The 9,885-nt window shown below is 49.9% G+C and overlaps 2 protein-coding genes across 2 annotated transcripts; one reads left to right on the forward strand and one right to left on the reverse strand.

The window, feature by feature from the left end:
- Window positions 1-242: 242 nt before the first annotated feature.
- dusp26 (dual specificity phosphatase 26) lies at window positions 243-6,689 on the forward strand. The gene is made up of 4 exons (XM_086188224.1): window positions 243-542; window positions 660-843; window positions 1,314-1,525; window positions 2,089-6,689. The coding sequence occupies exons 2-4, from the start codon at window positions 665-667 to the stop codon at window positions 2,292-2,294; spliced, it is 597 nt and encodes a 198-aa protein (XP_086044350.1). The 5' UTR covers window positions 243-542; window positions 660-664; the 3' UTR covers window positions 2,295-6,689.
- An 812-nt stretch (window positions 6,690-7,501) lies between these two features.
- ppiab (peptidylprolyl isomerase Ab (cyclophilin A)) lies at window positions 7,502-9,619 on the reverse strand. The gene is made up of 5 exons (XM_086188518.1): window positions 9,453-9,619; window positions 8,707-8,737; window positions 8,395-8,483; window positions 7,936-8,108; window positions 7,502-7,835 (listed from the first exon to the last, which is right to left on the reverse strand). Exons 1-5 carry the CDS (start codon window positions 9,519-9,521, stop codon window positions 7,700-7,702), a joined length of 498 nt encoding a protein of 165 aa, XP_086044644.1. The 5' UTR covers window positions 9,522-9,619; the 3' UTR covers window positions 7,502-7,699.
- Window positions 9,620-9,885: the final 266 nt, after the last annotated feature.

Raw genomic sequence — 9,885 nt, forward strand, 5'->3', positions numbered from 1 at the left:
GTAGTAGTAGTATTATTAGTAGTATTATCATCGGACTGTCATAGACCCGTGTGTCTCTAAACAGTAGTTGATCATTAAAATGCAGTTATTTGTACTTGGACTGCAGTAGATATTTGTAGCATGGGGGGTAGGGGGGTTCACGCAGGTGCCTCTGTTGTTGACCCGCCCCCTCACGCAGCCCGACTCCGCCCCTGTTTTCTTTATTTTCCTATAGCCGTTAATTGTCCGGCAGGTGGCGACAAACTACACCGAGCATCACACAGCCGTCATCAACTATTAAATATAAAAATAACCAGCAGAATAATTCCATGAGAACCACACACACACACACACACACACACACACACACGGACAGAAGACACGGAGCCGCCGTCGGGGCTGGACCGGAGCGGGACCGGGGCTTACCTCCGGGGGAGGCATGCTGGACTTGTTGAGGGGCAGGTGGACACGTCTGCTAGAGCCTGCGGTCCTCCGTCCTCCCTCCGCGAGTAACCGAGTCAACATGGCCGTCGTGCCGCAGCATTGAGGCCCTCCACCACACGGTAAATAGACGGTACCGGGACGTTTCATACCGACGGACGTGCATCTACAGGTAGAGGCGCGAGGCTGGACACCACGTCCTCACCCGCCCCTCATCACGCTCCTGTGTTGTGTTCCAGATCCGATGGCGTTCATGTCCCGGTTCTCCCGGTCCAGGAGCAGCTCCAGGTCTCCCAGCCGGAAAGATTCGGAGCGCGTGTCGCCGAACCTGAGCGTGTCGGAGCTCGAGCGGCTGCTGTGCACCGGCAAGACCGCCTGCAACCACGCCGACGAAGTCTGGCCGCGACTCTACATCGGAGACCAGTGGGTTCCAGTCGGCGCCGCCAGCAGCCCCGAGCTGAGGCGGCGAAACTGAGAATGACAGTTCCATTAAATTCACTCAAATTCGAGAATAAAATCCGAATTCCGGGGGAACCCAATAATCTCTGAATCAGGGAGCTCCCGCACCAGGGGGTACAGTTACTCACTACCGAGTACGTCACTGAGTACTGGTACTTCCACGCCGGGGGACTCTGAACTGGGATTTGCTGGTAACTTGTTGGTGGCTTCGCTCCGGGCCTCAATAAACCAAATCACCCTGGGATTTTTCTCCCTCAGAAATTTGGATTTCACTCAGAAACGCAGGAGTTTTCGCCTTCTTAGATCACGTGATTGTTGGGTGTTCGTTTCTCGGGTCGGTACCAAACTAACTGAACCGATCTGGACCCAACAGTGAGGTGAAAGGGCAGGAAGCGGCTGGCGAGCTGACACCTCGTGTCCTCGTGTCTCTGCAGGGACATCGCCTCGGACCGGCGCGAGCTCGCCAGGCTGGGCATCACGCACATCCTCAACTGCGCGCAGAGCAAATGGCGCGGCGGCGCGGAGAACTACACCGGCATGAGCATCACCTACCACGGCATCGAGGCGCACGACTCGCCCGCCTTCGACATGAGCGTCAACTTCTATCCTGCAGCTGAGTTCATCCACAAAGCCCTGACGAGCGGAGGTGAGCCCCGACACGCTTCAGCTGGAGCCTGGGGGCTCGAACCAGCGACCCTCGAGTCACCGGGGTTCCACTCGGTTCACTCTCCCACGCCGCTCGCGTTTCATTTCCTTCTTTCTTGTGACGTCTGTGATAAGAATTTGTCCAAACTCCTCTGTCCCAGGTTGGGTTTGAACCACCAACCAACCGCTGTGACCTGTCTTCCTGTGGGCGTGTCTTCCACTTCTATCCTTAAGAAAGGCAAAGTACCTTTGAGCAAGGCAGCCTTTCACCTGGTGACCATAGTTACCAAAACTTGCCTTTTTTGTTTTGTTTTGTCAGGTTCTTTTCGTGGATGTTAGCTAGAACTTCCCTGAGAATCAGCTTGTGAGAGATCAACAGAGAGTTTGAGAGAACGCGTTCCGTGGGTCAGTGGTTCTAGCGCCGCCGACTCGAGCACCAGTGCCACCAGTGGCTGGTCCTGGTCTGTCGGGCCGGCAGGAGAACGCTGCTGAACCAGCAGTTAATGAGTGTTTCAGTTGAGAGGCTTCTCCATGCTCAGGTGTGACAGGTGTGTCTGTGTGCAGGTAAGGTGCTGGTCCACTGCACCGTCGGCGTGAGCCGCTCAGCCACTCTGGTTCTGGCCTACCTGATGATCCGACAGAACCTGACCCTGGTGGAAGCCATCAGAACGGTGAAAGACCACCGCGGCGTCATCCCCAACCGAGGATTCCTCCGTCAGCTCAACGGGCTGGACGGCATCCTGAGGGAGAGCCGAAAGACTTCGCCGTAGAGCTGAGAAACCTGGCGCCCGCTGGCGTGGGTACGCTAGAGGAGGTATCGGGACCAACAGCAATCTGGCAGTTTGTGACACGGTGGCGGTTTGGCGGGTTCGACCGATGTGGGACCAGTTACAGCATCACCATTCCTCTGATTTGTGGTCGTGTAGCCAGTGAGAGTCGAGGCCCCTCCTGTACCCGTAGAGATTTGAAGGGCGCCGCCTCGTTTTTATTCACTCATTTTAAACTTCCTTTCTCAATATTTCTCTTTCATCTCACCAGTGTTCAAAAACCCAACGACAACTCAGTGAGTTGATAGAAGCTTGTGACCCGAGCCGAGCAGGGCCACGGGTCCAAGCCCCCGACACCGACACTTGGTGCCGTTGGTGCTTTCAGACCAGAGGAACTTCCTGCTAACTTTTGGAGAACGTAGCGCGAGAACGGGCGCGTCTGACCTGCCGGACCCGGCAACCGTGTTAGGGTGAGTGCGAATTCTCCCCGAGGAACTGCTGTCCCACAGCGAGGGATGGGAATCTTTGTTGAAGGTCAAAGACGAGCTGTCGTAGCAGCAGTAAGCAGCTCATTCGTTAACAGCCACATGGCTCACGTCACGTGACCAAAGTCACATGATCTTTCCTACTGCTGGTGCGAATACAAATTAAAAGAAAAGAAAGAGAGAAAAAAACAACCAAGCAGCAACGTGGTTCTCAGGGGAGCCCCCTGGTCTGAAAGTGCTCAGGATCCCCCGGGTGTCCATTTTGGAACGTGACGGTTCACAGGTAGAATTCCAGGTGGGACAAAGGTTGTCCAGTCGTAGCATCTTAGCTAACCCGCGTCGAGCGTCCATTTCAATCTCTGCGCGGACAGAAGTCGCGTTACCTTCATGGAAGAAAAACACCAAAAAGTAAAAGTACCACACACATCACGTACACCCCGAATGTCAAAGCTCAGACGCCGCTAATTATGACCGTTCTGTCTTCTGTAGACACGCCCCCTCGCTGTCTTAAAGATGGGGGGTACAACTCTGAGACAACCTTGTAGTTTTCGCGGGTGCAGGTCTTCTCTCCAGACTTTCAGCAAGTGTCCTGAACAACTTTGTGGTAGCGCAGGTCGAAACCAGCAACGTCTTGTAGCGTCACGTTGTTGCCACAAATATTATTGTGATTATTTTGTGTTCAGTATCGGATGTTGTTTCTTTGACCAGATGGATGTTTGTCTCATGATGACCTTTGACCTTTTTAATCACATGTCTGTATGTGACAAAATGAAATTCAACCCGAAGGCGCGACCTCTTACCCTCAACAAGACTATTAGCATCCAGGTCTGGTGCTTCAGGGGCTGCTAGCTGAGGTGCTCAAAATCTGGGGTTCCCAAACTGGGGGTTGGGACCTCCCTGGGGTCAGGAGACACAAATGGGGGTCACTTTTTTAATTCAAAATAATTGCAAAGGTAACAAGACTTCCTATGACTTTCAGCAGATTTGAATTTGTTCAGACAGACTTAGTACAGCGTGTTTGTTTGTTTCAAAATAACGATCCGTGACTTTCAAGTTAAATCGTGTTCTTACCGTGTTTCAATCATGAATTCCAGTCTGTGGTTTCCGTTTCCGATCTCAAATGCGTACAGCAGTTTTACGGCGTACAACAGCATGTCAACCAAAGAAGACCCGAGTCTGCCGTGATGGTGACGGGTCTCATCACCCATTTACAACAATTTATGGAGTTTTACTTCTGCTAGCAGGTACAGCTAACTTAGCAAGCCTTGCCCCTCACCGGCAGTCTGGGGAAGTAGGTTTTAACACCTAAATTCTTTAAAGAAAACTAAAATGATCATAAATAGTGACAAGAGTCGTATTTTTCTGCTCTATTCTAGAAGAAAATACTCAACCAACCAATCTGCTTGGATCCTGGTTGCGTCATGATTAGCGTGCTAACGCTGACAGGTCTATTTTGTACACCTCGACCACCTTCAGGGGACGTGGGGGGAGTGGGGGGGTCGCAAATCTCCGCCATTTTTATTTTGGGTTCCTGAAATATTTGCGAACCCCAGGGTCTAAGTGATAATTTAAAATGCCAGCAAAAGAAATATGCCGAGTCAGCGTGCCGTGAACGAAAACACCGCTAATGTGCCAATGCAAAAAGCTACCAACTGCCTGGGCGAAGGGAGCTGGTGCAGCGTTCAGTGCTTCTGCCTCGGTGTTGTCATTTTAGTGAAAAACATTCGATTGATCTGATGCTGAAAAGCGAACCAGCTATTGAAAACCCTCCTGTGTGTTCTTACCTCAAATATATGACCTGTGTGATGACCATGAGCTCGTTAGCTCAGCTAAAAATGTACATAAATATCTGGGTTTGTACAGTCAGTTGATGTATAAGTAGTTTGACCGTTTTTGAAAATGTGTGTTTTTGATTTGTTTTTTTTGTTGTTGTTTTTTTTGCCAGCAACATTAGAGGACTGATAGTCCTCTTCTGTCCATGCTAGCATGAACATGGAGCAAGAATGCACTTGATTAGTGTTGGGATCAAAAAAAAAATCTTCCAATGCTTCTAAAACCGTCTAGAGAAACATTTTATCTCGTGTTTTGCCTCATTTCTTAAATTAGCACGTAGATGTCAAATTAAGGAGAAGTTATCATTAGCGACCAAGCTAGGCTAGGCTAGGCTAGGCTAGGCCATCCTGCCTTTATTAAATCTTTGTAGATTGTTTTTATAAAATCTGAGAGCAAAATATCAGCGCATTATAAAAGACAGAAATGCGCTGAATGGGATTGACCCGTGCAAGCGTGCTCCTCTTCTTGCTAGCATGCTAGCCATTAGCTACAGTAGCTCGCCAGCTAGCCATGGAAGTATTCAAGTTCTTTCAAATGCTGTTTTTCTGTGAGAGTGGTGCGAAGTAGAAGTTTACGTCTTGTTGTCGGACTTACAATCACTCAAGTCCCCCCCCCCTGCTGGCCAACAGGAAGAATGCCGGCCTCTGGCGCCTCTGCTTCGGCTCCGCATCCTACGTGCTGCATCCATTTTTAATCTCGATCTGTGGTCGTACCTTGTGAGAGGATGTCTCACTGATTGTGTAGCAGATGGATCTTGTTTCCATCCAGAAGCTGACAGGTCTTTTTGGAGATGTTTCTAAATGTCCGTTTCAAATATTGTGGTTTAATTACCGTAAATATTGTACATGAAGCTGCCGTCGCTCCAGACCAGTGAGTTTGGTCTCGGTCTTCTCGTGGCACTCGAACATGTTTGTCTCAGAAAATGTCCAAGTGTTCTTTAAGCAAACAATCCAGACACGAGCGTCTTGATTGAGGAGTATTTGCATCTTAGCTGGTGACCTGGGGACCAACACAGGAGGCCTCGTCGCACAGCAGACAAAAACAAAACCTTTTGTACTTTATGAAGTGAAGAATTGAATCCTGAACTCTCGCTGTCGGGACGTTTACTATTTCCTGTCCTGATGACCATAGAATCTCTTTTCAGAAGCTTCCCCAGGAAGTCCAGGACCTTGGCTGCACCGCAGGGGTTCTCAAAGTGGACTCTGTGGACCCCCAAGGGTCCGTGAAGGTGTTCCAAGGTGTCCTTGTGAAAATTCGCTTATCACAAGCACTTAAACTCAAGAAGTCAGACACAGCGTCACTGTTCTGACCTTTAAATAATTAATATTGGTAGAAATATGGGTTTCTGTTCAGTCCAAGTTTTTTCAGTCAGGTTCCTGGATGAAGAGCTAATTTACTAATTTTCTACATGTTTTAGAAAAGCAACCCTGGAAATTTTGTGGGGAAAAGCTGATAACAGATAAATCTTAAAATGAATAAATATTAGACAACAGAAAAGTAACATGAGGGGAAACGTGGAAAAATATCCCCAAGATCCTTAACACACAGCAACGTGATGTTGGGATCACATTCAGTGGTTCCAAAAGAAGCAGCGGTGGGGAAACAGCAGAACAAAACAAAAATGTGCCGATCGTCAGGAGCCCAGCGACACGGCGAGGATTTCTGTGACGTCAGGGATTCTAGATCCGATTTCTGTGTTTAAACGTTTTAGAATCTGTAGGTTTAAGGTTCCGTGTGGCACCCAAAGGGTTCTGCAGCTCACCGGGAGCCGGACCGGGCTCCGGAGGCAGAGAACCTCTGCTGTAATGTCTCTGTGGTATTTGTGGTTTTTCTGTGTCGTGCTTGGTTCTCGTCTGGTTCCTGTTTGTATCGTCCTGATATCTTTGTTTATACGGAAACCTTTCTAGAGGAAATTCTTTTGGATTTATTTTTGTATCACTCTCTTTGAGCTTCACTGAAGGAGAAACTGCCAAAGGAGATGTTGATGCCTTAACCTGTGCACTTTTTAGACTTCTGTTTGTTTTTATCGTGGACATCCCTGACATTTCTTTGAATAAATTGTGAACTTCGTCACAATTAACCTGCGCCTGTTTTACTGCATTTTGTCATATTTATGATTTGTGACCAGCACCGGGTTCTTCTGTCCTGGTTCTGTCTTCACTAAAGCTCCAGACGCACAGAATATCAGCAGTTAGTCCTCATTTTTTAATATTTCAGTCCATGACTCACTTCTTCTTCTCTCTCAGTGGAAACAGACGATTTGCTGGCTTTTCCAGTTGTTTTTGAAACTAAAGCGCCCAAACTTTACTTTTCAAATTCAAAAAGTGAATATTTCATAAACCTGTTTTAGTACAGATATCAAACCAGTTGTGAAATACCAGCGTAGCTGCAGTTGTGGTGCCTAATATTTGCAGTGCTGCCATCTGGTGGTGAAACATGTGAACTGCAAGGTTTTTATTCACCACTGGAACAAATCTAACAGGTTTATACATATTGTTTCTACATAGGAGACATTTAGGACACAGTTATAAACATCCATCCCTCCATCATCCCCCTCTTCTCCTGTTGAGGGTGGTGGGGGTGGAGCCTATGCCATAAATATTCATATATTTGTATTTCTCCTAAACGTAGAAGGATTAACGAGAGTTCTTGATTATCACGGTTCTGCTAAACTACTTGTTCTTAACTCGCTGTAAATTCATCTGAACAGGAAACAGAAGAAGTTACCACAGTTGCATTTATTCAAACTGATAAAAATTGAAAACGGAGACGGTAAAGAAACACCTCAATGAGACGTCAGCTCCTTCCCCAGGCTCCGCCCCCGCCCCCGCCCCCGCCCCCGCCCCCGCACCGAGTGTGTTGGTGTGTGTTTTTGAGTGAAATGCAACCACAAAGCTTCCGGCTACTTTATTTACACTGTCACCATCATTTGGCTCAAATGCGGGTAACAAACAGGTCTTAAGAAGATCAGAAGGTAGAAAATATGACAACATTTATCAACAAGGTGGGGGTGGGGGCGTTTCTATGGATACAGACACCATCTCGACCTGGGCAGGAGGAGGAGGCGGGGCAGGAGGGAGCTTGTTTGCACTATTTCAGTTCGCCACAGTCGGCGATGACGACCTTGACCTTTGGAGTGCCGCTCTTGGTCCCCTGTCTCTCTATCGCCTTGACGACGTCGGTGCCCTCAACCACGCTGCCAAACACCACGTGCTTCCCGTTCAGCCTGGAGGGGACAACAGGAAGTGGTTAGCATACCGTTAGCAAAGAGGGAGGGGATAGAGAAAGAGGGGGACACAGGGTGATGGCAGGGGCTCTGGTGTCACCAGTCGGTGGAGGCGGTGCAGATGAAGAACTGGGAGCCGTTGGTGTTGGGTCCAGCGTTCGCCATGGACAGCGTCCCCATGCCGTTGTGCTTCAGCTGGAAGTTCTCATCAGGAAACTTGTCCCCGTAGATGGATTTGCCTCCGGTTCCGTTGTGGTTGGTGAAGTCGCCGCCCTGGTGGACAGACGGAGGGTCACAACAGCAGCTCGTCAACCTCAGCACCACCAGCCTCGGTGTAAACACACCCACCCAACACGGGACCGCTGTCAGACCCGCGTTCCCCTCAGGAGACACAACAGAGGTAAATATTCCGCTTCAGACGCTGGACGGCGTGCAGGACTCCCGCCAGACTCTCCTCTAAGCCAATCACCTGCTCCGCTTGTTTCTGTGTTTGCAGTGAACCAAAACACCTGCAGCGGACGAATGTACCGGGAGGAGGAGGAGCCCGCGGGAACCGTACCTGGCACATGAACTTAGGGATGACGCGGTGAAACGTGGAGTTCTTGAAGCCGAAACCTTTCTCTCCGGTGCACAGAGCGCGGAAGTTCTCTGTCAAAATAAAAAGAATGAAAAAGTAAACAGGAGTCACTGTGGAAAACACCTGGCAACATCAGGAATGACCTCAGGCGTCCGCCACAGCGCCTGGACGCGCTGCTGATGAGGCCTCTTTATTCTGTATTGTTGTGTTTTTACCTTCTTATAATTATCATAACTACATTTAGAGGTCGGACATGTTCCTGCTGGCGTCTGTCCAGGCTCCCGTCTTACCTACCGGCGGTCTTTGGGACCACGTCTGCCCGCAGCTGCACACACAAAAGGGTCAGTAGTTAGAGACTCACACACACACACACACACAATCTGTACTTGTGAGGACTTTTATTGACCCCTGACCCTAAACCTAACCAGAACCTCATTCTGACCTCGACTGTAAAACCAAGTCTTGACCTTCAAACTGCCCTTTGAGGACCTGCTAAAGTGTCCTCCCTCTGGTGGTTAAATATGTATACTAGTCCTAAGTGTGTGGCAAGTACAAGAACACACACACACACACACACACACACACACACACACACACACACACACACACACACACACACACACACAGCAGCATCAAACATCTACTGATCAGGCTGTCAGTCCAGGTTCGAGTGCTGCGGTTCTGGAGCAGACATGCCAGGTTCCACCCAGCAGACACATTAGAGAAGCTGCAGGTCCGAGGAACCCGCTAGAACCCCGTTAGAATCCGCCGCTGCCGCTGGGCGTTCCCCTCCGCTCTCCTCCATCTCCGTCCCCGCGCCGCGGGTCCGCTCCCGTCGGTCCCACTACGGTCCCAACATCCCAACATGACGGCACCAGCAGGAGCCGGAGTGTCTCAGTGAATCAAAATGGAGCCTGGAAGCTGCGTGACGCAGCGCAGCTGCTCCTCGGAACCTGCACCAGGTTCGCACGCGGCGGGTTTTAAACCTTTAAAGGTAGAATAACCTGCTGGCGCGAGAGAGGCGGGAATCTCCATTTTACCTCCATGACGATCCTGCCCGCGCTGGCGCCATCAATGGTGATGTCGAAGAAAACTCTGGGGTTCCCCATGTCTGGAGATGCGGTACCAGGACGGAACACGAACTCGGTTCGCTCCTGACGCGTCACTTCAACGCCAAATCGCTTCACGTCTGCTTTATACGGCGGTGGGCGGGGCATGACTGCTGACGGGAGCCAATCAGGCTCCGTCCTGGAGCTTTCAGCAGGCGTCAATGGGAGCAGGGGGCGGGAGTTAACGGGACAGCCTCATGGGTCGGTCATCACTCAAAAACAATCTAAAGTAGAAGCTAATTTACTCCAAACTCCGTGAGGATGCCTTCTTACTCACTTCCGGTCTCTGAAACTTTCGCTTCCGCCTCTCGTCTGTGGACGTGGATGAATGTAAACTTTTTTTCCCGCTTCAGTTCAAATCTCG

This window comes from Aulostomus chinensis, chromosome 19 (genome assembly GCF_037954235.1).
Source record: "Aulostomus chinensis isolate RoL2024-O1b breed Wild chromosome 19, RoL_Achi_v1.0, whole genome shotgun sequence".
NCBI classification, from domain to species: domain Eukaryota; kingdom Metazoa; phylum Chordata; class Actinopteri; order Syngnathiformes; family Aulostomidae; genus Aulostomus; species Aulostomus chinensis.

What these genes read in the sequence shown, in the direction of transcription:
- dusp26 (XM_086188224.1), top strand. Translation starts at nt 665, where the DNA reads ATGGCGTTCATGTCCCGGTTCTCCCGGTCCAGGAGCAGCTCCAGGTCT. An exon ending in CGACTCTACATCGGAGACCA is followed by an intron (nt 844 to 1,313) that starts GTGGGTTCCAGT and finishes GTGTCTCTGCAG; the next exon opens with GGACATCGCCTCGGACCGGC. An exon ending in CAAAGCCCTGACGAGCGGAG is followed by an intron (nt 1,526 to 2,088) that starts GTGAGCCCCGAC and finishes GTCTGTGTGCAG; the next exon opens with GTAAGGTGCTGGTCCACTGC.
- ppiab (XM_086188518.1), bottom strand. Translation starts at nt 9,521, where the DNA reads ATGGGGAACCCCAGAGTTTTCTTCGACATCACCATTGATGGCGCCAGC. An exon ending in CGGGCAGGATCGTCATGGAG is followed by an intron (nt 8,738 to 9,452) that starts GTAAAATGGAGA and finishes TTGTGTGTGCAG; the next exon opens with CTGCGGGCAGACGTGGTCCC. An exon ending in TCCCTAAGTTCATGTGCCAG is followed by an intron (nt 8,109 to 8,394) that starts GTACGGTTCCCG and finishes TCTGTCCACCAG; the next exon opens with GGCGGCGACTTCACCAACCA.